Consider the following 25,965-nt stretch of genomic DNA (forward strand, 5'->3'; position numbering starts at 1 on the left):
GAATAAGTAGTTTGAAAAACAGTAGGGAAAGCTCATGGTGCCCTTGCTAGACCCTCACTCACCCTTCTCCAGCATGGTATGGAGCCAGCCAACTGATTTTTTATAAGCATGTGAAGCGCAGTTTGAGCCTCTTTTCCCTCAATTGGGAAAGAATAGTCTCTTCAACGAATGGTACTGGGAAAAGTGGATGTCCTAATGTAAAAGAATGTGGGTGGTCCCCTACTTCATATCACATACACAAATAAACTCAAAATGGATACCAAAAACCTACAACCTAAGTCCAGAATATAATACTCCTAGAAAAAATCAGGGAAATATCATTAGCATCTTTTGCTAGGCAATGGTTTCTTAGGCTTTATACCCAAAGCACAAGCAACAAAAGAAAAGATAGATAAATGGGACCTCATCAAAATTAAAAACTTTTGTACATCTAAATACCTGATTACGAAAGTAAAAGTACAACCAACAGAATGGGGGAAAATGTTTGGAAACTATATATCGCATAAGACTTTCATATCAGGGATATAAAAAGAAGTCCTAATCTCAGAACACATTAGCAGATAATCAAAAAGTATTGGCAAAGTTCCTTGAGGAATGGGAGAAAAAGTACGGAACTATGAAATTTTACCACTGGGGAAACCCCTGATACTATGTCAAACATTAGGGACACCCAAATCAATAGGCCAAGCCCTTGATCTTGAAGCTTGCTCTTGTGAAACTTATGTAGATAGCAGAAAAACTTAGCCTACCTACAGGTATGCCTAAGAGTCACCTCTGGAGGACCTCTTTTGTTGATCAGATGTGGCCTCACTCTCTCTAAGCCCAACTCTGCAAGTGAAATCATCATTGTCCTCCCCACTACATGGGATGTGACATCCAGGGGTGAAAATCTCCCTGGTGGCATGGGAGATGATTCTCAGGGATGAGTCTAGCCCTTGTACCATGGGATCAACAATGCCATTCTGACCAAAAAGGGGAAAGAAAGAGTAATTAATCAGGTATCAGTGGCTGAGAGAGTTCAAATGAATCATGAGGCTACTCTGGAGGTCACTCTCATGCAAACTTCAGTTAGACATTACTACCTATCATAATTTACCAAGCCCCAGTGAAAACCATTCCAGCCAACCCTAAAGAACACTTAGGACACTATATAAGATTTTACGAAGGTTCCATGCACTAGGGTAACTTTTAAGAAATCTACAACCTCAAGATAGGTCCCTGGACCAGGAAAGTCCTGAAACCTAGAGGGGCCAGCCTCTCCAGAACATCGGCTAGTTCCATCTTCCTACTCATAATTATTGACAGTCATTTCAACATGAAAAAGTTAGAATAGGCATAGCCCAAATAGTCCTAGAGTGGGAGAAAGATCAAAAGTGATGGTGGAGTAAAGAGAGGATAGGATTTAACAAATGTGTATGACTGCTGAATTACATTGATATTTCTTTTCGTCTCCAATATCTTAGAGCAGCTACAAGTAAAAACCTAAAATTGTGGACTTGTCACCCATAACAAACTCTGAAATCTGTTCTACAACTAATTGTTGTGTTGTATAGTGAAATTTATTACTTTTTCGTATCTATGTTATTTTTCACAAAACAGAAAAAAAAGTGATGAAAAAAGATATATATTCCTTTTAGCCTCCAATGTTTAGGAACAGCTAGAAGGAAAAATCTGAGATGATGGTATGGCAGCCCATGACATACCATGGGATCTGAGATCTGTCCTATAACTACTTGTTGAAGAGCGCTTTGAAGATTATTGCTTTCTTCTTTCTTTGTTTTGTATATATATATACTATACAATAAAAAAAAATTTTAAATACAGAAGCCCTACAACTCAACAACAAAAAGACAAGCAACCCAATTTTAAAAAGGGCAAAAGACTTGAACTGACATTTCTTTGAAAAAAAATATACAAATGGCAATAAGTACATGAAAAGACACTCAATATCACACCCTATTAGGTAAATGCAAATCAAAAGCACAATGAGATACCATTTCACACCCACTAGAATAGCTACAATTCAAAAATCAGACAATAACAAGAGTTAAGGATATTCTACTTCTCTAACAGGAACATTTCGTTCATTATTAGTGGGAATGTAAAATGTTGCAGCTGCTGTGGAAGACAGTTTAGCAGATTCTCAAAAAGTTATGCATATAATTACCATATGACCTGGCAATCCCACTTCTAGCTATATACCCAAAAGAACTGAAAGCAGGGATAAGAACAGATATTTGCATACTGGTCATCATCATAGCAGCATTATTCACAATTGCCAAAAAATGGAAGCAACTCAAGTGCCCATAAACAAAATGTGGCATATACACACGATGAAATATCATTCAGCTGTGAAAAGGAGTGAAGTTCTGATGTTTGCCACAACATGAATGAATTCTGAAGACATCATGTTGAGTGAAAATAAGCCAGACAGGAAAGAACATATATTGTATGACCTCACTGATATAAAATAATTAGAATAAGCAAATTCATACAGTCAGAAAGTTGAATACATCTAACAATGGGATGGGATGAGGTTAGGGAAAGTGGAGTCATTGCTTAAATTTTACACCGTTTCTATTTGGGATGATGAAAAAGTTTTGGTAATGTATCTTGGTGATGGTAGCACAATATTATGAATGGAATTAATAGTGCTAGACTATATATTTGAATGCTGCTAAAAGGGGAAGTTTTAGGTTGTATATATGTTACCAGAAGAAAAAAATTTTAAAATCCCATAAGACTGTACAACACAAACAGTGAGCTCTAATATAAATGATGGACATTATAATAGCACAATTATAGTAATATTCTTTCATTAATTGTAACAAATGTACTGCACTGATTCAAGGTGCTATTAATATGGGGAATATATGAGAACTTTATTTTCTGCCTGATTTTTCTATAAACTTACAACTTCTCTAATTAAAATAACTAACTATGTAAAAATGGAGTATAGACACAGTAACTTTGACCATGCACTTATACTTTATTCTGAGTTTTGCTCTCAAAAGAAATTTAGGCAAATTGAATACCTTAATTCAGCAACATCGGCTTTGTCCAAGGTATTTAGACCCACAATTGCCTTGTCAAAAGCAGGCTGTACACTCTTTAGTTCACTGGTAGTTTTCTGCAATAAAGCCCACAAATTTGCATGAATGAATACAGTTGTATATTTAAATTTTTTATATGTTGAAGTTGGAAAATATAATTTACATGTTTATAATGCTCTTTATTATACATGATTATAATTTTATATGTTTATAAGACATCTTGACTTAGATATGTATAAACATGCTTCCACTGTTGGAAACGTGTCATAGCACTAAATGTAATATATTATCCAATCCCTGATGGGAATCTGTAGGAAGCAAAAATACAAAAGGTTTTTGCTTTCTCTGTTAGCCTCAGGGAGTTAATGACAATGCCTTTTTAAGGAGAGGTCCAGTTAAAGGAAGAAATACTGTGAAGCTAAGGAAGTTTAAACTGCAGTGTCTTTCACCTGTGCAGGCCCCTTTCAAGGGTTTTCAAGGAATGGGGGCAATATGATTGCAGGGTCACATTTGTGCTGGTTTGAAAGAATGTATGTACCCTAGAAAAGCCATGTTTTAATCAAAATCCCATTTCATAAAGGCAGAATAATCCCTATTCAATACTGTATGTTTGAATCTGTAATTAGATCATCTCCCTGGAGATATAACTCAATCAAGAGTGGTTGCTAAGCTAGATTAGGTGGAAACTTGTCTCCACCCATTTGGGTGGATCTTGATTAGTTTATTGGAATTCTATAAAAGAGGAAACATTTTGGAGAATGCAGGAGATTCTGAGAGAGCAGAACAAAATAGCCACGAGAAGCAGAGAGTCCATCAGGCAGCGACCTTTGGAAATGAAGAAGGAAAATGCCTCCCAAGTAGCTTCATGAAAGGAAGCCAGGAGAGAAAGCTAGTAGATGACGCCATGTTTGCCACATGCCTTTCCAGATGAGAGAGAAACCCTGACCCTGTTCACCACGTGCTTTCTCACTTGAGAGAGAGATGCTGAACTTCAGCGGTCCTTGAAGCAAGGTATCTTTCCCTGGATGCCTTAGATTGGACATTTGTATAGCCTTGTTTTAATTGGGACATTTTCTTGGCCTTAGAATTATAAGCTAGCAACTTATTAAATTCCCCTTTTTAAAAGCCATTCCATTTCTGGTATATTGCATTCTGGCAGGCAGCAAACTAGAACACATACTTTTGTTAAACTTGCAAAAGTAAAATATTTGAACTCCCATCAGTTAAGGCCACTTTCTCTTTACGTTTGACTTCCTCTTAATCAAACTTCCTCTCATGTCATTGGCTTGGAAATGGCTGCAGACATTTTTGGCCTGGGATAAGGACTTGAGTTGAGAATTATATTTCTGTTGTTCATAGTCCTTTCTTTGCATAATTAAATTACAATAATTTAATATTATATAAATAATTCCAGGTATATGAATAGAAATGACTTCTAGAAATATTATTATTGCCCACTGTTTCAACATTCCTAGTGATGTGACATTAAGGTCACATGTTGTAATATGAACTTGTTCTATAGTGTCCAGCACCAGAAGCATGTGGGTTTGGAGGAGAAACAAGGTTTGTAATATATGGATTCAGAAGCTCGTCTGAAGAAAAATCTTTCTTCTTTAGATGTATAGAATTTTAAGTGGAAGTTAAAGTCTCATCAATACCTACTCAATGGAAGTTCACTCCTTCATGAATATACTTGGTAAAGCAGCATATCTATTATAAACACACCACACATTTTTTCCTTTTTTTTATGGGAGTCATATAAAAGAATTCATCAGAATTCCTGGATTTTTAGGTACTAAATGCTGAATTTAAAAAGATACTTTAGGACGTTTCAATGAAATAAGTGAGAAGTGACAGATTCCTTACATAGAAAAATGTGAAAGGTGTTTTATCATCTTTACTTTTCATTTACACATAAATAATAAAAATTTATGGTATATGAAGCAAAAGTGAATGAGTGATAAAATCAGTAGAGATTATTCTGATTGTAATAAAAATCTTCAGATCATCCAAAAAGTAATAATTTATTAAAGGAAAAAATTAATGTTGGATAAAGGAGTAAACCAGCTTGATTTGTTGAATAATCCAATTAACAGTCATGATCACACTGGAAAAATTTAATCTTGCTGATTTTATAAGAAATATATTACTATTAATGGAAATAACAGAAAAATCAATGTTCTCTACAATGACAATACTGATGAAAAAACTAGTTAGTGAATGTCATCAAAGGGTATTTAAAATTAATTATTGCACAAGAAATCTAGAAATGCCATTGCTGTTTATGCCAAATTTATTAGCATTACTAAAAATATTCATGACATTACATTATTAATAATGAGCTATAAAGTTGAAAGAAATTTGTAATGATGGAAAACATTTTGATCAATCATGCTAAATAAAGATTTCATAAGAAATGATTTTACAGAAACCTCATCATATGAAGAAGTGAACATACAGGATGCAGTAAAACATATAGGAAAAGGATTGTAGGTGTGTGCGTGAGGCTGTTAATTACTAAACAATGTTATATTATTTTTCTAAATTTTGTGTTGTTTGTGATAATTGTCAACTTATAAGAATTTGTATTTTGTTGTGATTTCTTTACTTATTCTAAATATTCAATTTAACAATCTAATTTTGTCATCTTTTTAAAATTTGGCCATAAAATTGTATAACCTTCAGACCCTGTGAAACTGAAATTTGCCTGTGAAGCCGGAGAATATAAAAGATCTTCTGTGATATGGCAAGAAAATCATTAATTCCTCTATATCTATTTTATTTTGGTCTAAAAAAAAGTAAAAACCCAAATTAAATTGTACTGATATTTAATGTACTGATTAACAGTGGAATCTTCATGTGGTTGAAGATGAGTGAGACTCATATAGTATAAGGTTGAATTGTGTCTCCCCAAAAGAGATGTTCAAGTTTGAACCCCTGGTCCTGTGAATGTGACCTCATTTGGAAATAGGATCTTTGAAGATGTTAGCTAAAATGAAACCAAACTAGATTATGGTGCATCCTAATCCAGTATGACTGTTGTCATTATAAGTAGGGGAGAACTGAATATGGACAGATGGACATGGAAGAGAATACCATGTGTTGACTGAGGCAGCAAATGTCATGGATCCCTGGCAGGCCACTGCCATAAGCCAGGAGGGAAGCCTGGGACAGATTCTCCCCTACAGACTTCAAAGGGGCTTGGCCCTGTCAATACCTTGATTTCTGCCTTAGAATCTCCAGAATTGTAAGGCAATAAATTTCCATTAAAGCTACCCAAGTTGTGGTTGTATTTTTTTAAGCAGTCCTAGGAAACTAAGACTTTAGATGTTTGAGGGATCATGGTGAAGAATTTGGAGGGGTCAACAGTGGCTCCTTAATCTTTAGCTCATTAGAAGGCCCTGCAGTTTCCTTCTTTCCAGGTGAGGGGATTTACCTCTTACATCGCAGTTTGAAGTAAATTAACCCTTAAAATAGGGGCAAGTAGCCTATAAAGATTTCTGAAAGAAAACTCTGATTGAAGATAATGCTAATGATAGCAGTACAAATGTTGGAAAGAGACAGACTAACATTTCTTATTTGTGATATGAGCTTTTCTTCAGCTATATTATAAGATAAAAACAATGATGATTTAATTAGATTTGACAAGAAGGTGGCCAAAATAATTTTAAATTATCTATAGGATTATTTAAAATATGTACTCATATCACTATTGTTCATAATAAACCTACCCCCAAATATTTATTGTACCATCATTCGATAATGATGGTAGTTCATGTATATAATTTATAAATACATTATCACACATATATTGCGGGGGGTATAGGCTCATTAAAAAAAATTAATGGAAGTGTTTGATAAAAAACCTTTACATTTGGAAGACAAGAGATACCTCACCCTCCACCTCCTTTGAGATGATGTGGCTATTGATTACCCAAGTGTTGGGCATTTGGTCATTTGTTGAGACAGATGGGCTCTTGCTGGGAGGGGAACTGGCAAATTTAAAAAAAGAGGATTATGCAATCAATGAGAGGATTATACAGTCAATAGACACCAAGTAACCGGTCTCTAGAGCTGCCCAGTTTCCTGCAAGTGTTCCACTTGGAGGTTTCAGGTTTTTATGATATGGACTGAATTAGTTTATTGTAATCAGAAGAGAAATCTGTCTCCTCTTAGGACTATAGGTTCCTCAAGAACAGCTGCCATGTATCTTTCTTTGTATTCCCTGCTTTCCTTTATTAGTGTCTTATGTGGAGCAGGTACTCAATAAATGTTCGTTGAGACAAAAATTAAAAGCACCTAAATTTGGGGCACCATGTTATAGTTAAGAGAAGTCAATCTGACATTTAAATTTGAAGGTTAAGTAATAATCTTGCAAAAATCTCCAAATGATTTTCATTGATCATATTTTAATTTTACCTGAGCATATTCTTCTACTATTCTTACTTCTTCTGCCACAATTTCTTCTTCCTGTTTAACAAGCATCTGAACTCTCTCAACTACTTGTGAATCTTTCTGTAGTTTTTCCATTAGGATTTCTATTTCCTAATAAACCAAACAATTCCTATAATGAATTTTCAGAGATCATATATTCAAATAGCTAATTTCATTATTATATAATTTTTCAAAATCAGCCCAAATAAATTATTGAATAGACTAATTATGTTGCCTTCCATAAATATCATTTCATATAATGCACATAAAGAATGATGATTAGTAATACTTTTTAAAAGACTTGACAGACTGCAAGTTACCACAGCACATTTCAGATACATAACCAGGAAACTTTTCTGTGTGATCTTCTACAATTAGTTATATACCCATTACATTTAATTTTTAAAATGCTATAATGCTACTATTTTGTTGTTATTGTTTTTATTGTTTTCCTCACTTTAGAGAGAAGAAAATTGAGACTAAGAGAAGTTAAATAATTTCTTCAAGATATACAGCTTCAGGCTAACTAACCTGGATAATCCATGTTTGTCAGATGTCAGAGCCTTTGCTTTCCAACACTTTTCTATTTTAAACTATACAACCCATAAAAGAGATTTCAAGCCAAGTATACCTTTGTTTTTTTTTCTATTTGAGGGCCAAGAATCAAGAGTTCCTCCTGCATATCTGTAACTAGTGTGGTTGCTTCCAGGATCTTGGACAGACCTATAGAAAAACGATCCCTGGGGGGGGGGGGGAAGTATGAAGAATGTATGAGATATGATAAAAATATTAGCAAATAAAATTCAGCAATATATAAAAAGGATTATATACCACGGATGAGTGAGGGTTTCCCCAGGGATGCACAGCTAGCTCAATATTTGAAAGTAAATGTAATCCACCACACAAACATGCTAAAGAAGAAAAATCACAGGATCATATCAATTGATGTAGAAAAAGAATTTGATAAAATTCATGATAAAAACTCTTTTAAATGTGAAAGACTGAATGCTTTCTCCCTACAATAAGAAGTAAGGCAAAAATGACTGTTCTCATCACTCTCAGCAAAGTACTATAGGCATTAACCAGTGCAATAAGAAAAGAAAAGGCATACATATTGGAAAGGAAATAAATCTGTCCCTATTTGCATATGATGTGATGGTCTACATAGAAAATCCCAAGAAATCCAAAACACAAATAAACAAACTGCTGTAACTAAGAAGTAAGTTAAGCTAGGTCATAGGATATGAGGTTAACATAAAATCTATTTTGCTTCTAAATACTAGCAATGAATATGTGGACACCAAACTTAAAAATACAACACCAATGCAAAAAAAGATAAATATGTAAGCATAATTTTAACAAAATATGTACAGGACTTGAGTGTTGGATACTACAAAGCACTGATGAAAGAAATCAAAGGTCTAAATAAATGGGGAGACATACCAAGATCATGGATTAGAAGAGTTCACCTAGTAAAGATGTCAATTCTCATCAAATTGATATCAAAACCTCTGTAAGATTTTGTTGTAGATATGCACAAGTTTATCTTAAAATTTATATGAAAGACCAATGAATTAGGATAGCTAAAACAATTTTAGTAAAAGAAGAATAAAGTGGGAAGAATCACTTTATCTGATTATCAGACTTATTTATAGCTATAGTAATCAAGACAGTGTAATATTAGCAGAGGGATAGATATGTTGATCAATGGCTTGGAATAGAGAATTTGGAAATAGACCACATAAATACAGTTAACTGATTTTTTTTTTTTTACATGGGCAGGCACCGGGCCACCGTGGCCCACCCCAGTTAACTGAATTTTGAAAAATATGCAAAAGCAATTCAATAGAGGAAGGGAAATCTTTTAACAGATGGAGCTGGGGCAATTGGCTATATTTAGGCAAAAAAGAACCTCAACCCAAACCGCACATCTTATATAAAAACAAATTCAAAATGGATCATAGATTTACATGTAAAATTATAACACTTTTAGAAGAAAATATAGAGGAAAATCTTCAGAATCTTGGGCTTGGTGAAGGCTTCTTGGAAATAACAACAAAAGGGTTCTTGGACATTTATTTAAATGATGCATAAAAGAAAAATATTTGATAAATTGAACTTCATCAAAATAAAAATCTTTTGCTCTGTGAGCTTAAGAGGATGAAAAGACAAGCTACTAACTATATAAAGAACTCTAAAACTCAACAGTAAAATGCCCCAAACAATCCAATTAGAAATTGTGCAAATTATAGAAAAAGACATTAAATTGAATAGGCTATATGGATGGCAAATAAGTAAATTAAAAGGTGCTCAACATCACTAGCCATTATGGAAATACAAATTAAGAATCCAAAGAAATATCATTAAATGCTTTTCAAAAATTAAAAAATAAATAATGACAAGTCCAAAGTTCACAAGAATGTGGAGAAACTGGATTTCTTATACACTGATGAGTATGTAAACTGGTACAGCCACTTTCCACAACAATTTGGCAGTTTCTTTAAAAACTAAACATACACATACCATATGACCCAGCAACCAAGCTCCTGGCATTTATCTTGGAAAAAATAAAAATTTATATCTGTGCAAAAACCTACACAGAAATGTTTATAGCAATTCAATTCATAATCACTCCAAATGGAAACAACCCAAATTCCTTCAGTGGATAAATGGTTAAACAAACAGCAGTACCTCTATACTAGGGGATGCTGCTCAGCAAAAAAGGAACAAAGTATGGTTACTTAGTGGTTGGCAAGGGTAACAAATGATAGGGGAAGGATGTGGGCATGACTATAAAGCGGTTAGCATAAAGGACATCTTTGTGGTAATGAAATAGTTCTGTATTTTGTTGTAGTGGTGGTTACACAAATCTGCACATGTGATAAAATGGCACAGAACTATAGACACACATTGTAATAATTTCATTTTTCTGACTTTGACATTGAATTATAGTCATGTAATGTGACCACTGGGAAAAATTGAGTGAAAGGTAAATTGTACCATTCTGTATTTTTGCAACTATCTGTGAATTTACACTTATTTCAAAATTACGAAGATGTAAAACAGAGTTCAAAATTTTCTATTTGTCTATTTGCTAAAAAAATTGAAAGTACATCATTTGTATGGAAAGAAAACTAATAATTAAAAATAATACCATAAAATCTATCAGTCAACAAAATTTTACTATGGTCATAAAAGTGTAATCATACAGTATCTATCCTTTTATTTCTGGATTATTTCACTCAGCATTGTCCTCAAAAGGCTCATCCATCTTGTCATGTACTTCAGGATGTCATTTCTTCTTTCTGCTGCAAAAAATTCCATTGTATGTATATACCACATTTTGTTAATCTGTTGATGGGCATTTGGTTTGCTTCCATCTTTTGGTGACTGTGAATAATACTGCAATGGACATGTGCAAATGTCTGTTTGTGTCATTGCTTTCAGCTCTTCTGGGTATTTACCAAGTAGTGCCATTGCTGGGTCATAGGGCAGCTCAATATTTAGTTTCCTAAGGAATCGCCAAACAGTCTTCCATAGTGGCTGCACCATTATACATTCCCACCAGCAGTGCATAAGTACCCCAAATTTCTCCACATCCTCTCCAAAATTTATAGTTTACTGTTTATTTAATAGCAGCCATTCTTATAGGTATGAGGTGGCATCTCACTGTAGTCTTGATCTGCACTTCCCTTATAGCCAATGAACTTCTCTTCATGTGCTTTTGAGCCATCTGTATTTGCTCTTTAGAAAAATGCCTATTCAAATCTTTAGCCCATGTTATAACTGGATTGTTTGTTCTTTTGTTGTTGAGTCCTATAGTTTCTTTGTGTATACAGGATATCAAACCTTTTTCTGATATGTGATTTCCAAATATTTTCTCCCATTGAGTTGGCTGCCTCTTTTTGAGGTCTTTTGAAGTGCAGAAGCATTTCATTTTGAGGAGCTCCCATTTATCTGTTTTTTCTTTTGTTGCTTGTGCTTTGGGTGTGAAGTTTAGGAAGCTACCTCCTACATTTTCTTCTAGAAGCTTTATGGTGCTAGTTCTTATATTTAGGTGTTTGATCCATTTTGAGTTGATTTTTGTACAGGGTGTAAGATAAGGGCCCTCTTTCATTCCTTTGGCTAATGTATCCAGTTCTCCCATGTCCATTTATTGAAAAGACTATTTTGTCCCAGTTCGGAGGATTTGGGGGCCTTTTCAAAAATCAGTTGACCATAGATTTGTGGTTTATTTCTGCACTCAATTTGATTCCATTGGTCAATGCTTCTATCTTTGTGCCAGTACCATGCTGTCTTGACCCATGTGGCTTTCTAATAGGTTTTAAAGTCAGGGAGTGTTAATCCTCCCCATTCTTTCTTTTTTTTTAGGATGCTTTTAGTTACTTGGGGTCTCTTTCCCTTCCAGATGAATTTGGTAACCAGCTTTTCCAAGTCTTCAAAGTAGGTTATTGGAATTTTGATTGGTACCATGTTAAATCTGTAAATCAATTTGGGGAGAATTGACATCTTAACTGTATTTAGCCTTCCTATCCATGAGCAGGGAATGTCTTCCAACCTGTTTAGATCTTCTTTGATATCTTTTAGGAAAATGGAAGTAGTTTTCTATGTAGAAGTCCTTTACATCCCTAGTTAAGTTCATTCCTAAGTACTTGATTCTTTTAGTTGCTATTTTCAATGGAATTTTTTTCTTAACTGACTCCTCATTAGGTTATTGCTTTGTGTATAGAAATGTTACTGATTTTTGCACATTAATTTTATATTCTGTCATCTGGCTGAATTTGTTTATTAACTCAAGTAACTTTGCTGTAGATTTCTCAGGATCTTCCAAGTATAATATCATGTCATCTGCAAATAATAAAAGTTTTACTTCTTCCTTTCCAATTTGGATGCGTTTTATTTCTTTGTCCTGCCTGATTGCTCTAGCTGGAACTTCTAGCACAATGTTCAATAACAGTGGTGACACTGGGCATCCTTGTCTCATTCTTGGCCTTAGGGGAAAAGCTTTCAGCCTCTCTCCATTGAGTACAATGCTGGCTATTAGTTTTTCATATATTCCCTTTATCATATTGAGGTAGTTACCTTTGATTCCTATCTTTTGGAGTGTTTTTATCAGAAAAGGATGTTGAATTTTGCCAAATGCTTTTTCATCAATAAAGATGATCATCAATAGAGATGATCATATGATTTTTCCCTTTCAATTTGTTAATGTGCTATATTACATTAATTAATTTTCTTGTGTTGAATCATCTTTGGATTCCTGATATAAACCTCACTTGGTCGTGCAGTACAATTCTTTTAATGTGTTGTTGGATTCAATTTGATAGTATTTTGTCTAGAATTTTTGCATCTATGTTCATTAGGGAGATTGGCCTGTAGTTTTCTTTTCTTATAGAATCTTTACCCAGTTTTGGTATTAAAATGATATTAGCTTCATAAAATGAGTTAGGTAGACTTTCTTTTTATTCAATTTTTTGAAGAAAGTTTGAGCAGAATAGAGTTAGTTCTTTTTGGAATGTTTGATAAAACTCCCCTGTGAAGCCATCTGGCCCTGGGCTTTTCTCCGTAGGAAGAATTTTGATGACTTTGTGATTGGTTTGTTGAGATCTTCTATTTTTTCCTGAGTCAGAGTAGCTTGTTTGTGTTTTTCAGGAATTTGTCCATTTCATCTAACTTGTGTAGTTTGTTGGCATATAGTTATTCAGAGTATCCTCTTATAATTTCTTTTATTTCTTCAGGGTCTGTGGTAACACACCCCTTCTCATCTGATTTTGTTTATTTGCATCATCTCTGTTTCTTTGTCAGTCTTGCTAGTGGCCCATCAATTTTATTGATTTTTCTCAAAGAACCAACTTCTCGTTTTATCGATTTTTTCTATCATTCTTTTGTTCTCCCATTCATTTAACACTGCTTTTATCTTTATTTCTCTTCTTCTATTTGCTTTGGGGTTACTTTGCTGTTCTTTCTCAAGTTCCTCCAGGTGAGCAGGGATCTTAAATATAAGTATTTGATTTTTGCTCTTTCTTGTTTTTTAATATAGGCATTTAGGGCAATAAATTTCCCTCTGAGCCAGCCTCTGCCGCATCCCATAAGTTCTGATAAACTGCATTCTCATTTTCATTCGTCTCTAAATAGATACTGATTTCTCTAGCAATTTCTTCTTTGACCAACTGGTTGTTTAAGAGTGTGTTATTTAATCTCCATATATTTGTGAATTTTCTCATTCTTTGGTGGTTATTTAGATACAGCTTCATTCCATTATGACCAGAGAAAGTGCTTTGAATAATTTCAATGTTTTTAAATTTATAAATCCCTGTTTTGTGCCCCAGCATATGATCCTGGAGAATGTTCTATGAGCACTAGAGAAGAATGAATATCCTGGTGTTTGGGTGTGCAATGACCTATATTTGTCTGTTGGGTCTAATTCATTTATCAAGTTATATAATTTCTCTGTTTCCATGTTGATCTCCTGTCTGGTTGTTCTATCTACACAGGAGAGTGGTATATTGAAGTCTCTTACTATTATTGTTGAAACATCTATTGCTCCCTTCTGTAAATATCTGTCTCATGTACTTTGGAGCTCCTTGATTTGGGGTATATACATTTATGATTGTTATATGTTCTTGGTGAATTGTCCCTTTAATTAATATATAGTGCCCTTCTTTGTCTCTTATGATGTCTTTACATTTAAAGTCTATTTGTCCAATATTAGTATAGCTACTCCTGCCTTCTTTTGGTTACAACTTGTGTGGAAATTTTTTTCCATTCTTTCACTTTCAATCTATTTATATCCTTGTGTCTAAGAGGATTCTCTTGTAAGCAGCATATAGTTGGATTATATTTCTTAATCTATACTGCCAATCTGTATCTTTTAATAGGTAAATTTAGTCCATTAACATTCAAAGTTATTATGAAAAGGCATTTCTTGAATCCACCATCTTTTCTTTTTTTATATATGTTAGAACTATATATTCTTTTCCCTCTTTCCCTTTTTAGCCTTTAAGGTACCCTTACTTCTACGCATCAATTCTGTGCCTTCCTCAAGACCTCTCCCTCCTATCTTTTTTTTTTCAATTGGCAGAACTCCCTTTAGTATTTCTTGTAGGGCCAGTCTCTTGTTGATAAATTCTTTGAGGAATTGTTTTTCTGTGAAAACTGTAATCTCTCCCTCAGTTTTGAAGGACAATTTGGCTAGGTACAGAATTCTTGGCTGGAAGTCTTTCTCTTCCAGGATCTTAAATATATCACACTACTGCCTTCTTGCCTCCATGGTGCCAGTTGAGTACTCTGAACTCAGTCTTATGTAGTTTCCCTCGTATGTAGTAGATTGTTTTTCTCATGCTGCTTTCAGAGTTTTCTGCTTCTCTTCAACATTTGATAGACTGATTAGTATGTTTCTTGGGGAAGGCCTATTTGGATGTATTCTGTTCGGAGTTTATTGGGCTTCTTTGACTTGTATATTTATATCCTTTATAAGGGTTTGGAAAATTTCCCCCATTATATCCTCAACTACTCTTCCTAACTCTTTACTCCTCTCTTTTCCTTCTGGGACACCAATGATTCTTATATTTGTGTGCTTTGTTTTGTCTATCATTTCCCTGAGATCCAATTCAAATTTTTGCATCTTTTTTGTAATTTGCTGTTTTGAGTATTAGAAATCAGTTATCCTGTCCTCTATATCACTTATTCTTCTGTCTCTTCAAATCTGCTGCTGTGTGCCTCTAGAATGTTTTTTTATTTGGTCAACAGAGTCTTTAATCTCTGTGATATATGCTATTTTTCTAACCACAAATTACCTTATTTAGTCAGAAAAATATCTCAGTGATTCTATTGTTCAGTATCTTTGCAGTAAAGCAAGCTAAACATTTTGTGGCTTTTTTTGCATTCTTTTTTTTTTTTTTAGTTTTTATAGTACATGTTCTGCAGTTTCATTTGCTATGATTGCCATGGTAAGGAGTGTTTCACAGCATTCAAGGACCTTAAGCCAAAGGAGAAATCAGTGTTCATAGCAAGGGAAGTCAGTATCTTCAACTCCTTCTGGGAGATTTTTATGTCAATAGACAAATTTACCTCAGTCTTTTATTTCTTTATGCGGCTGTGAACCACTGTCTAGTGACCTTTCCTTTCAGTCTGAAGAGCTCCCTTTAGCATTGCTTGTAGAGTAGATCTAGAGGTGATATACTTCTTCATCTTTGGTTTATCTGAGAATGTCTTAATCTCTCCCTCATTTTTGAAGGAGAGTCTTGCTGGATATAAAATTTTTGGCTGGCAGTTCAGCATGTGATGTATTCCAGCCCACTGCATTTTTGCCTCCATGGTTTCTGATAAGAATATATAATTTTCTTACTCTATATTTCTCAAAATAATTGTGACTCCCTTGTAATAGCACATTGCTTTTCTCTTGCAGCTTTCAGAATTCTCTCCTTTTCCACTGCATCCAACAATGTAATAAATACATGGCAGGGTGTATTTTTCTTCATATTTATCCTCTTTGGTATTCTCTGAGCTTCTTGGATGTGCACATTCACATCTTTTGCTAAGTTTGGGATGTTCTCTGTCATTATTTCTTTGAATATTCTTGCTGCCCCTCTCTTTTCTTCTGTGAATCCCATAAATGTGCATATTTGTGCACTTGATGATGTCCTATACTTGTCTTAGGTTATTTTCACTTTTCTTTTTTGGGGGGCGGGGGGGAATGCATGGTTCTGGAATTGAACCCGGGTCTCCCACATGGAAGGCAAGCATTCTACCACTGAATATTTTCACTTTTAATATTTTTTTCTTTCTCCTCCTCAGCCAGACTCATTTCAAATGTCTTGTCTTCAGAGTCACTCATTCTTCTGCCAGCTCCAATCTGTTCTTGAAATCCTCCTGGACATTTTTCATTTCTGTTTTTATGGTCTTCAACTCTAGTAGTTCTGTTCAGTGCCTTTTAAAAAGTCTCTGGACTCAGGCTCTAATATTGCTCTTTCATTGTTTTCCTGATATCCTTTAGTGCTTTTCCTGTACTTTCCTTCATCTCCTTGAGCATTTTAAGGTAATTTTTAAGGTAATTTTTTAAAGGCACTTTTTTTAGAAAAAAATTGTATTGAGATATCTTCATGCACCATACAATCCATCCAAAATATACAATCAATGCTCAAAGCATCATCGCGGGCGGGCCGCGGTGGCTCAGCGGGCAAAGTGCTTGCCTGCTATGCCGGAGGACCTCGGTTCGATTCCCGGCCCCAGCCCATGTAACAAAAACGGAGAAACAGAATACAATAAAACAAGAAAATGTTTAAAAATGTTTCCCTTTCTTCCTTCCTTTCTTCCTTCTATCCTTCCTTCCTTCTCTCTGTCTTTAAAAAAAAAAAAAAAAAAAAAAAAAAAAAAAAAGCATCATCGCATAGGGCAGGCACGGTGGCTCAGCAGGCAGAATTCTTGCCTGCCATGCTGGAGACCCGGGTTTGATTCCCGGTGCCTGCCCACACAAAAAATAAAAATAAAAAATCATCACATAGTTGTGCATATATCATCATGACCATCCCTAGAACATCTGCATCACTCCAGAAAAAAGTAAAAGAAAAGAGGAAAAACCCCTCCCCATCACCGACCACAAGTATTGTAATCCACCCAATTTATTTTTTTACCCCTTATCCCCTCTATTATTTATTTATTTTTTTGTCCTTGTTTTTTCACTCATTTGCCTATACCCTGGATAAAGGGAGCATCAGACACAAGGTTTTCACAATCACATTGTCACATTGTAAAAGGCATATAGTTATACAATCATCTTCAAGAATCAAGGCTACTGGAATACAACAGTCTCAGGTACTTCCCACTAGCCACTCCAATACATCATAAACTAAAAAGGGATATCTATATAATGCATAAGAATGAGCTCCAGGATAACCTTTTGACTCTGTTTGAAATATCTCAGCCACTGAAACTTTATTTTGTCTCATTTCTCTCTTCCCCTTTTTGTCATGAAGGCCCTCTCAATTATATGATGCCAAGAGTCACGTCCCAGATTGCCAGGGAGATTTACACCCCTTAGAGTCATGTTCCTTGTAAGGGGGAGGGCAGTGAGTTCCAAGTCCTTGATAATAAAGCTTGCTCTTATGAAGCTTATTTCTGTAGTGGGGAAGTTGAGACAACCTATAATTATGCCTAAGAGTTACTTCCATAAAACCTCTTTTGTTGCTCACATGTAGCCTCTTTCTCTCCAAGTCCAACACTGCAAGGAAAATCATTACCCTCCCCACTACATGGGAAATGACATCCAGGAGTGAAAGTCTCCCTGGCAACATGGGATACGATTTCCAAGGATGAGCATGGCCCTGGCGTTGTGAGATTGACAATGCTTGCCTGACCAAAAACGGGAAAAGAAATGTACCAAAATAAGGTACCAGTGGCTAAGAAAGTTCAGATGTAGTTGAGAGGTTATTTTTGAGGCTACTCTTACACAAGCATCAGCTAGATACTTCTAATTACCATGGTTTGCCAAACCCCAACCAAAACCATTCCTGTTAACCCTAAAGAACACTCAGGGCTCTGAGATCCTACAAAAGTTTCATGCACTAAGATTACTTTCCAGAAACCTACAACCTCTAGATGGTTCCCAGACCAGATAAATCCTGAAACCCAGACAGGCCAGTCTCTCCAAGAACATCAACTAGTTCCATGCCCCTATCCCATATTGTAACACCCCTTTTCAATATGAAAAAGTTAGAATGTGCACAAATACCCACAAAGATTGGGAGAAGGATCAAAGGAGAAAGAGAAGTTATAATAGTTAAGATAGACTTTAACAAATGACCATGACTGCTGAATATTGATATTTCTTTTAGTCTCCAGTGTCTTGGAGCAGCTAGAAGGAAAAACCTGAAATTGTGGAACTGTAACCCATACAAAACTCTGAAATTTGTTCTATAACTATCTGTTGCAAAGTACTTTGAAAATTATTGTTTTTATTTATATATTTCACAATAAAGATGTTAAATAAAAAAAGCCACGATCAATGATCAGCTGTGGCTACCCCAGTCTTAGGGAAGAAGATTTTTACGTCCCATTCTGTCACCAGTGAGCTTAGCCAGGGCATGGATTCTATGGCAGCCTGATATGAGAATGGGGGATGGGTTCTGGCAGTTGTAAACGTGGAGAGAGCAATTTATTGTTCTTTACTGTAATTTATCATCCCTCTTCATCTTACACTTCCTTGGATGCTGTACAGTGTTCTTCTGGCATCCAGAGTTTCAAAATAGTTGTTTCAGACAGTTACTGCCTGTTTAATCATTGGTTTAGCAGAAGGCCTGAGTCCTGGAGCTCCCTACTCCAACATCTTCCAATGATTTCTTATGTAAATGTGAGGACTATACTTCTCTACTACAAACAAGCTAGTTAAACTCTTTGGCACAAGTGGTGATGAGAAATCACATTGCCCCAGTCTTCCTGCTGGCCAGTTGAGGTGGAGTACTTGTTATTGCTAAAAATTCTCGATGCACCTGAATTAACAACATTAACAACAGGAGTCTGGCTGTGGTCTATTCTCCAAGTGAGTCTTATCAACAAATTGGACCTGTAGTCATGGTCACTTTCATCCAATGTTTCCTAAGACAAACAGAATAGATTTGTCCAGAAGTCCTACCAGAACAATTAATTACAGCATCTGACTGGATGGCTTATGTGTTTTAAAAGGATTGTTAGCTGGATATAGGAAAGGTCAGGGGATACAGGTGTAGAGGAATGGCTCCACCATGGTGCCCTGGTGACCTTGAATGTTTCTACATAGGTCATGTAGGCAAGGCTTTAACTGCAACTGATCTAAGGCTTGTCGGAACACTCTGTGATCTACCCAGAACATGAGATCATAGGGTGTTTGTGAGCAGTTGCCACAAGGTCATTTTAAATTCATTCCCCCATTATGGGAACAAAATGGTCTCTCATAGTCTTCCAAGTACTAATAAGGAATGAGGCTTTTTGCCTCCACCTGACCTTGCCTTAAAATAAAGCTGCAGGCCACAGAACTGCTTAGTTGAAACACGGCACGAACTCCTCAGCAAGACGGTATCCCACTATCTGTTTGCAGTCATCTAGCCCCTTTTATTTTGGAGTAGTCTGGTGGAACAAAGGACATGGGGAGTTGGCACCTTTGACTATACTTGCCTTTATGTGTATATAAGTAATAAACTGCGCCTAACAAGGATTCAGCGTTTCTTTTATGGCTGAATCTGTCAGCCTTGCCTTCCTAGGGGTAACCTTTGAATGCACACAGGAGAAACATTTACTTTATCTCTTTTATTGTCTCTTTTGGATTCTTGGATTTTTTTCTCCACTGAAAAGGCAGATTTAGGGTCACTATTTTCCATTTGTATCCTTTTCACACATAAAAGCACCAGTGTAAAATAAAAATTTCTGATTTGGCTTCAAAGTCTTACCTCTTCATTTGCATCTCCTGTTTTCGTGACCTCAAAATGTGTACAAATGTATCCATGAATTGCAAATAGTTATTTGGGGTGATATAATATTGCCTTCTAGTTTCTTGAAAGTATTTTGTGCTCAAGTCTATTATACTTTTGTGGATTTGGACACATGTTGGGGCAAGTTTTTCTTTTATATTCTGAAAAAGAATATATTTTTTTAAGAATTAAGAGGAAGTTATACAAATATACATTTAAGAAAGGAGACAACTGAATACTGTAACTTGAAATAGTTCATCATTACTGAGATGTGGATAGTCAGAGAAAGGTCCTGGATGAATGGAACCAAGAACATATGAGTTTTAATGATTCAGATGGTAGTGGGATAGAGGCAAGGGCATCGCTAATTATCAATGACATGCTACATGCAGCTTCCTAGGCTTTACCCTCATTTCTGCCACAATTATCCAAGGATTTAGGACACCAACGTCAATGGTGCTTTCTTATCACCCATTTTATTTTCTGAAAGAAGATCATCAATAGCATGATACTCAAGAAAGTTTCCTCGAGTAAAATAAAGCTACAAATATGTAAGGATCAAGGATATATGGGTAGGAAAAAACAGAGTGAAAAGAGAACCCCTTTGCTTAGCTTAGGAGAGAATTTTGATTTAGACATAATCTAGTTCTGGTTACAGCTTCCAGTCCTTTAAGCCTAGTGTAATCACCTGGTCACTTTGAACCCAGCTGCATTTTCTTCATGGATCCACCCTGTCTCTATTGTTCTTAGCTTTTGTTTTCCTCAAACCTTTGGACAAATAAGAACATAAACCCCTTTCTAGTTTGCACACTGAGTTTCAGGCTTCTAGGCTTCTTTTGCCCACACCCCTTATCTCTGTTTTGCTAGCCAGGTCCCATGGCATCTTCAATCAAACCACTATAAAACAGATTCTTATGTATTTGTGGTTTATAAATTCTAAGCTAATTTTGTGGTGTGTCTTATGCTTTCATTTCTTTGTAGTTTTGCTGTTGCAGTCAATCCAGAACAATTTTACAAAGAATACACAGAAGGTATAGCATACTCACCAAAGGATCTGGTATGTAAAATGGATTTTTCCATGGAATTCTGCTGTTAGCATGGGGACAGGATAGTGAAGACACCCAGGCAGTGAAGAATCTGGGCATTTTAGGGTGAATTACAGGACAAAAGAGATGGGGGGTGGATTTCATAGGATTGATAAGTAATCAAGAGAAACACTGAACCTGTTTCATAATTTGGCCTATGGCTGTCTATTTTTGCCCATCCAGGATTCACTGCTGTTTAGTGACATAACACTGGCAGGTTCTGTTAATGAACTGAAACTTTCAATTTATTTATTAAGATTTTAAAAAGTGGCTATATTTACCTCTCTGTCCTCCAGATTCACTTTTTCTTTTAAGAAAGAGTTGGCTACAATAAGGAAAGCTTCTTCTGGCCACTTCTCATACCAATCGATTGTGCAGGAACAAATCATAGAAGGATATTCTCTACAATTATGGCGGAAGCTAGGCCCCGTAGGACTCATGGTCATAAAAATGTGAAGATTTTTATATATTCTCTGAAAATTCATGAAAATATAAATTGTTAAAATCTAAACTACTGATTCAAAAAATATATTAAAAATTCCACTTGTTTCAATTCTTTCCTTAACGGGTAGACTAAGACTTGTCATTGTATTTTGAGTGCCTACTATAAACTGAGCCCTTCTGAAGGAAATTACCAATCCCACAGGGTCTTTCTGAAGAAAGCACTGGGCCCCGAATATCCGTTGTATATACCAACTCTCTTATGAAAAGGTCTGGTGCTAGACCTCTGTTCAGCAGGGGGCTTTATATCAGATGGTGACAGGTCTATTCAGTTACTTCCTCTAGGTAGTATGTATTTAAGATACTTAAAAGCTCAAAGTGAGAAAATGGTAGGATGAATCTGAACTGAAAGACAGAAAGAAGCAGAGACGGATGGCTTGAGTACTGCCCCAGAGGAGTTAATAAACTACAGATGAAGAATTACACCTTAGCTATATGAGATTGTGAAGAATTTTGCAGGTCCTAAGCTACGGTGCTAGTTTATTTGAAATTTACCCACATCTCTTTCCTCATAAGACCTGGCTATGTTGCTGCTGTTTCTGGGTTCTTGGCAGGGCTGGCTGAGGGACACAGATCTACTCTTTATTTCATACGTCTCTTTATAACAAACTCAAATTACTGAAAGCAGCCTTAGTGAGTTTGGAGTCCAACTTCCAGAAAGTGAAAATTATCTTTGTGTATCAAGTAACCTATTTTGCCAAATAAGTATGGTAAAGCTGAAAAAAAATCAAAGAGACATTTTCCACTCTTTTTTGTTTTTTTAAAAATTATTAAAGCAATATTGCTCACTGAAGAATTTTTACAATATGGAAATGTTTCAAGTAAAAATAAAAGTACTTTCCTTTTGCTTTGCACATCCCCAAACTCCCACAGAGATATTCAATGTTAACAGTTTAGAGTGTGCTTTATTATTTAGTATTATAATAAAAATCTTCAAACAATTTTTAGAAGCATGGCATAAATTATATATAAATAATGAAATAGTTAAATTTTATTTCTAACTGAGATTTCTGGCTTATTTTTATTTCTGAAATACACTATTTTCCCTACTACAACACAAAAATTCTTTGCTCTTCCTTACCACTTGTAATCTGTTGGCTAAACCAGTTCTAGTAACAAGACCAACAAGAATGTCACAATCAGGATAAGTGCCACTCTTCTTAACATGACATTTAAGAAATAACACAATCCATGTGTACATTCATATCACATCATTCTCTACCAATTGTGTATTCCATTTCTGGGCTATTTTACATCCTCTTCTGCCAGATTACTAAGAATCTGTTTAGGAATGGAGTGTGGCCTAGTTTAATCTTCAAATGAGCTTAGAATAGTCAGAAACTGGCATCAAAAATAAGCTGACCTGTGCATTCCTTTAGTGAACATTTTGGTTTGGGTAATCATGTCTATCTTTTCAATAAGCCACTATTCAACCATCACTCCTCAAAGACACAGAAAGGTAATTAATTGGTCCAGTTCAAATCTCTCATTAAACCAGTTCTTTCATAAATACCCACTGCTCAGTTCATTCTGATTATCACCTGCTCCTATATGGCTGATTTATTTTTGTATTTCATCACCTCCTGGTCAATACTAGGACCATTCAAAGGGATGAAATAATTCCTATTTCTTGCCTTTCCAGACTTGCTACCAACATGGCTGAAATGAAAAGTTAATTAACTGAGAAGGGATCTCATTGTAAGAAATAATCTTGGGATTTCAACTTTTTTTTAATCACTGGTCAGATTCAGATCCTTGTTAATCTTTTGGCCTGCATAAGAGAGTGGTACGTCTGAGTGTAAGGGTGGCGGTCATTTTTCTAGTCTTAAAAGCTAATATAAAGAAATTAGATACAATCTGAAAACCATTTACAGAATTATAAATGAAGTCTATTTATTTTTAATATAGCATTGCAGTTTGATAAAGCCACTCCACAAAAATGTACCTTTTGGAAGAATGAAAGTATGTTTTGTCTATTATCCACATAACCAGCCTGTTCAGCAAGAGATCTAATCGTTAATGCAATAGAGTCCAGCTCCTCATTTTCAAACAAGTCAGGTATTTTTCTTGAATTGAGAATGCAATTCAAATCTTCCAAAAATAACTCCTTAAGTAAAATACATATTTAATCAGATATGAGAAATTATTTATATATCCTGCTCTAGAAATTCCAAATTGAGAAAGAAATAGTGATAAACCAGAATTGAGGAAATTTTTTAAAAGGCTAAACTTTTCTTAATTTAAACCCACCAAAATATTTCTTTTGGAGTCGAAATAAACTTCATTCATCTATTCATTCATTAAAATGCTAGACAAAGATATACTTGATACTGACAGTATGCCAAACACTGTGTCAGCACTAGTCAAGATATGTAGAGGGGTGGGTGCACTCTGAATTGGGCTTTCAGGCAATTCATAGACATTTCAATATATCTGCTTTTTTGTTTGAATAGCAGATAAATTAGAAATGACATGGCTAAAAGATTGTCCTATTTTAATTAAATTGATCTCTATAAAATGTTCCAATTCTAACAGGAAATGGGATAGAAAAGAAAGAGCCATGAAAGAAATCCTACCAGAGGAATTATTATAAAAGTATGAGCATCTTACTTCTGAGAATAAACCCAAAAAGCTCTTTTTCAAAAACAAAATAAATAAATAAAAGAACAGAAGCAGTATTTCCTATTGCTTAGGACACTTCTCAGATACTCAGAGGTTCCTGATATTTGAGTCCACAAAGAGGTGGGCATTTATCAAATAGACTAACAGAGATGACATGGGGCTAGCTGATTTCTTAACTCAATTAAGACATGATGGAGAGCTGGTAGAGGTTATCAAACCCACCATTTATTACCTACTCTTTTTGATTCACATGGAAAAGAATGATATGGCCAGGAGAAGCCTGGAAAGCATAGGAAGCAGTCCTGAGTGACATGGGAGTAGAGAAGTCATGTTCACTTTTGCTTTGGCCTAATAGTGGTTTTCTGAAAAAAACAATTCCTTAAATTAGAACAATAGGCCCCTGTTGTGGGAGAAATTCCATCTTCTGAAATCCAGAAAGAAAGTGTCTGACAGAAACCTCAACACTATCATAAGGCAAAATATTTAAATTTGAACAGGGGAGAATATATAGATAGCACAAAAAAGTTGCATATTATGGAGTACAGTACATATGACAACACACTTAGATTTACATTTTTTTTTGTTTTGCAAGGGCAGGCACCAGGAATCAAATCCGGGTCTCTGGCATAGCAGGCGAGAATTCTGCCACTGAGCCATCATTGCTCACCCTAGATCTATTTTTAAAATATGATGTGCAAGAAAAAATATAACCCTAGGGAGAAGGTTCCAGTATCAGGAGAAAAAACAGGATGAGGATTTGAAACAGCGCTCATATCGATACATGTTATAAACATACATGAATGATAGATGATAGATAATACTTAAAATTTTGCCACAGAAAAGTAAATATTGTCTAAGATGGTATTCCTAATTATACCGGCTGTGGATATAAGGGTATACTTTATGCAAAATAACAGATCTAATAAAAAAGACAGGAGAAATGTATGTTCTGTAGGTAAAGTCCTGAAACTGATGAACTTAGAGCAAAAGAAGGTTAAACGAGAGAAACAGAAGGCTCAACATTGAGAGCACATAGTAGATTACATGGCTATAATCAATTTTTTCAATACAGATTACAAAACTAGTTCTGACAAAGGTGGATGGCTTTGGCTATATAGATAAATAGCTTCTGGTTCATTAATTAAATAGACATGAATAGTGCTAATTGGTGTAATATTTATACAAAACCAACTACAGCATGATTACAAATAGATAAACTTTGTGGGCTAAGACTGGATGAGGACAGAGGAAAAGAAAGCAATTGAAATGCTAGGTTCATAGGATTGTAAATAAATTTTTACCAAACTTATTTACTTTTCAGGTATTAAATTTATTTTGGGCTACTTAAATATCAAACTTTAGCAAATAAAGACAAAAAGGGCTTACTTGATCTAGGTTTGAATTAGCAACCATCAAAACAGTAGGGTTTCCTTCTAGTCCTGTTTGAATGAATATTTTTTTAAAGTCTTCTTTGAATTCTGTGTAGGTATAATTGTTAGATACAGGTATCCGGTAAAGTTTGTGTTCTGCTAAATAACAGGCCAAGGTTGCACATGTCTCTTTCCCACATCCATCTATTCCAATCTTTGGAAGAAAAAAAATCCAATATATGATTCCTAAATATGTTCTGGGAATCCTTCAATATAATGTTTTCTCTTTATTTATGCTAGAAATGTAGACAGTACAACTACCTCAGACTATTTTTAGAAACATTTTGGGGGGCATAGCAAATATAATTTAAACCTTTTATCAAAATTTGTAAGGCATTCCACATTCAATATTTTCACCTTTTCTTTCCATAACCCCATGAAATACGAGAATATTTCCTGG

The 25,965-nt window shown here is 35.1% G+C and overlaps 1 protein-coding gene across 1 annotated transcript in view; it reads right to left on the reverse strand.

Moving 5' to 3' along the window:
* Positions 1-25,965, reverse strand: part of DNAH14 (dynein axonemal heavy chain 14) — a gene marked incomplete at its 5' end in the record, with an annotated part of 509,245 nt that overhangs the window by 130,351 nt on the left and 352,929 nt on the right. The window contains 7 exons of the mRNA XM_077129892.1: positions 3,036-3,130; positions 7,473-7,598; positions 8,119-8,227; positions 19,907-20,088; positions 21,294-21,485; positions 23,459-23,620; positions 25,522-25,719. Coding sequence (XP_076986007.1) covers positions 3,036-3,130; positions 7,473-7,598; positions 8,119-8,227; positions 19,907-20,088; positions 21,294-21,485; positions 23,459-23,620; positions 25,522-25,719 — 1,064 coding nt within the window. The remainder of the gene's footprint in view (positions 1-3,035; positions 3,131-7,472; positions 7,599-8,118; positions 8,228-19,906; positions 20,089-21,293; positions 21,486-23,458; positions 23,621-25,521; positions 25,720-25,965) is intronic.

The sequence above is a fragment of the Tamandua tetradactyla genome, chromosome 2 (genome assembly GCF_023851605.1).
Source record: "Tamandua tetradactyla isolate mTamTet1 chromosome 2, mTamTet1.pri, whole genome shotgun sequence".
NCBI lineage: Eukaryota > Metazoa > Chordata > Mammalia > Pilosa > Myrmecophagidae > Tamandua > Tamandua tetradactyla.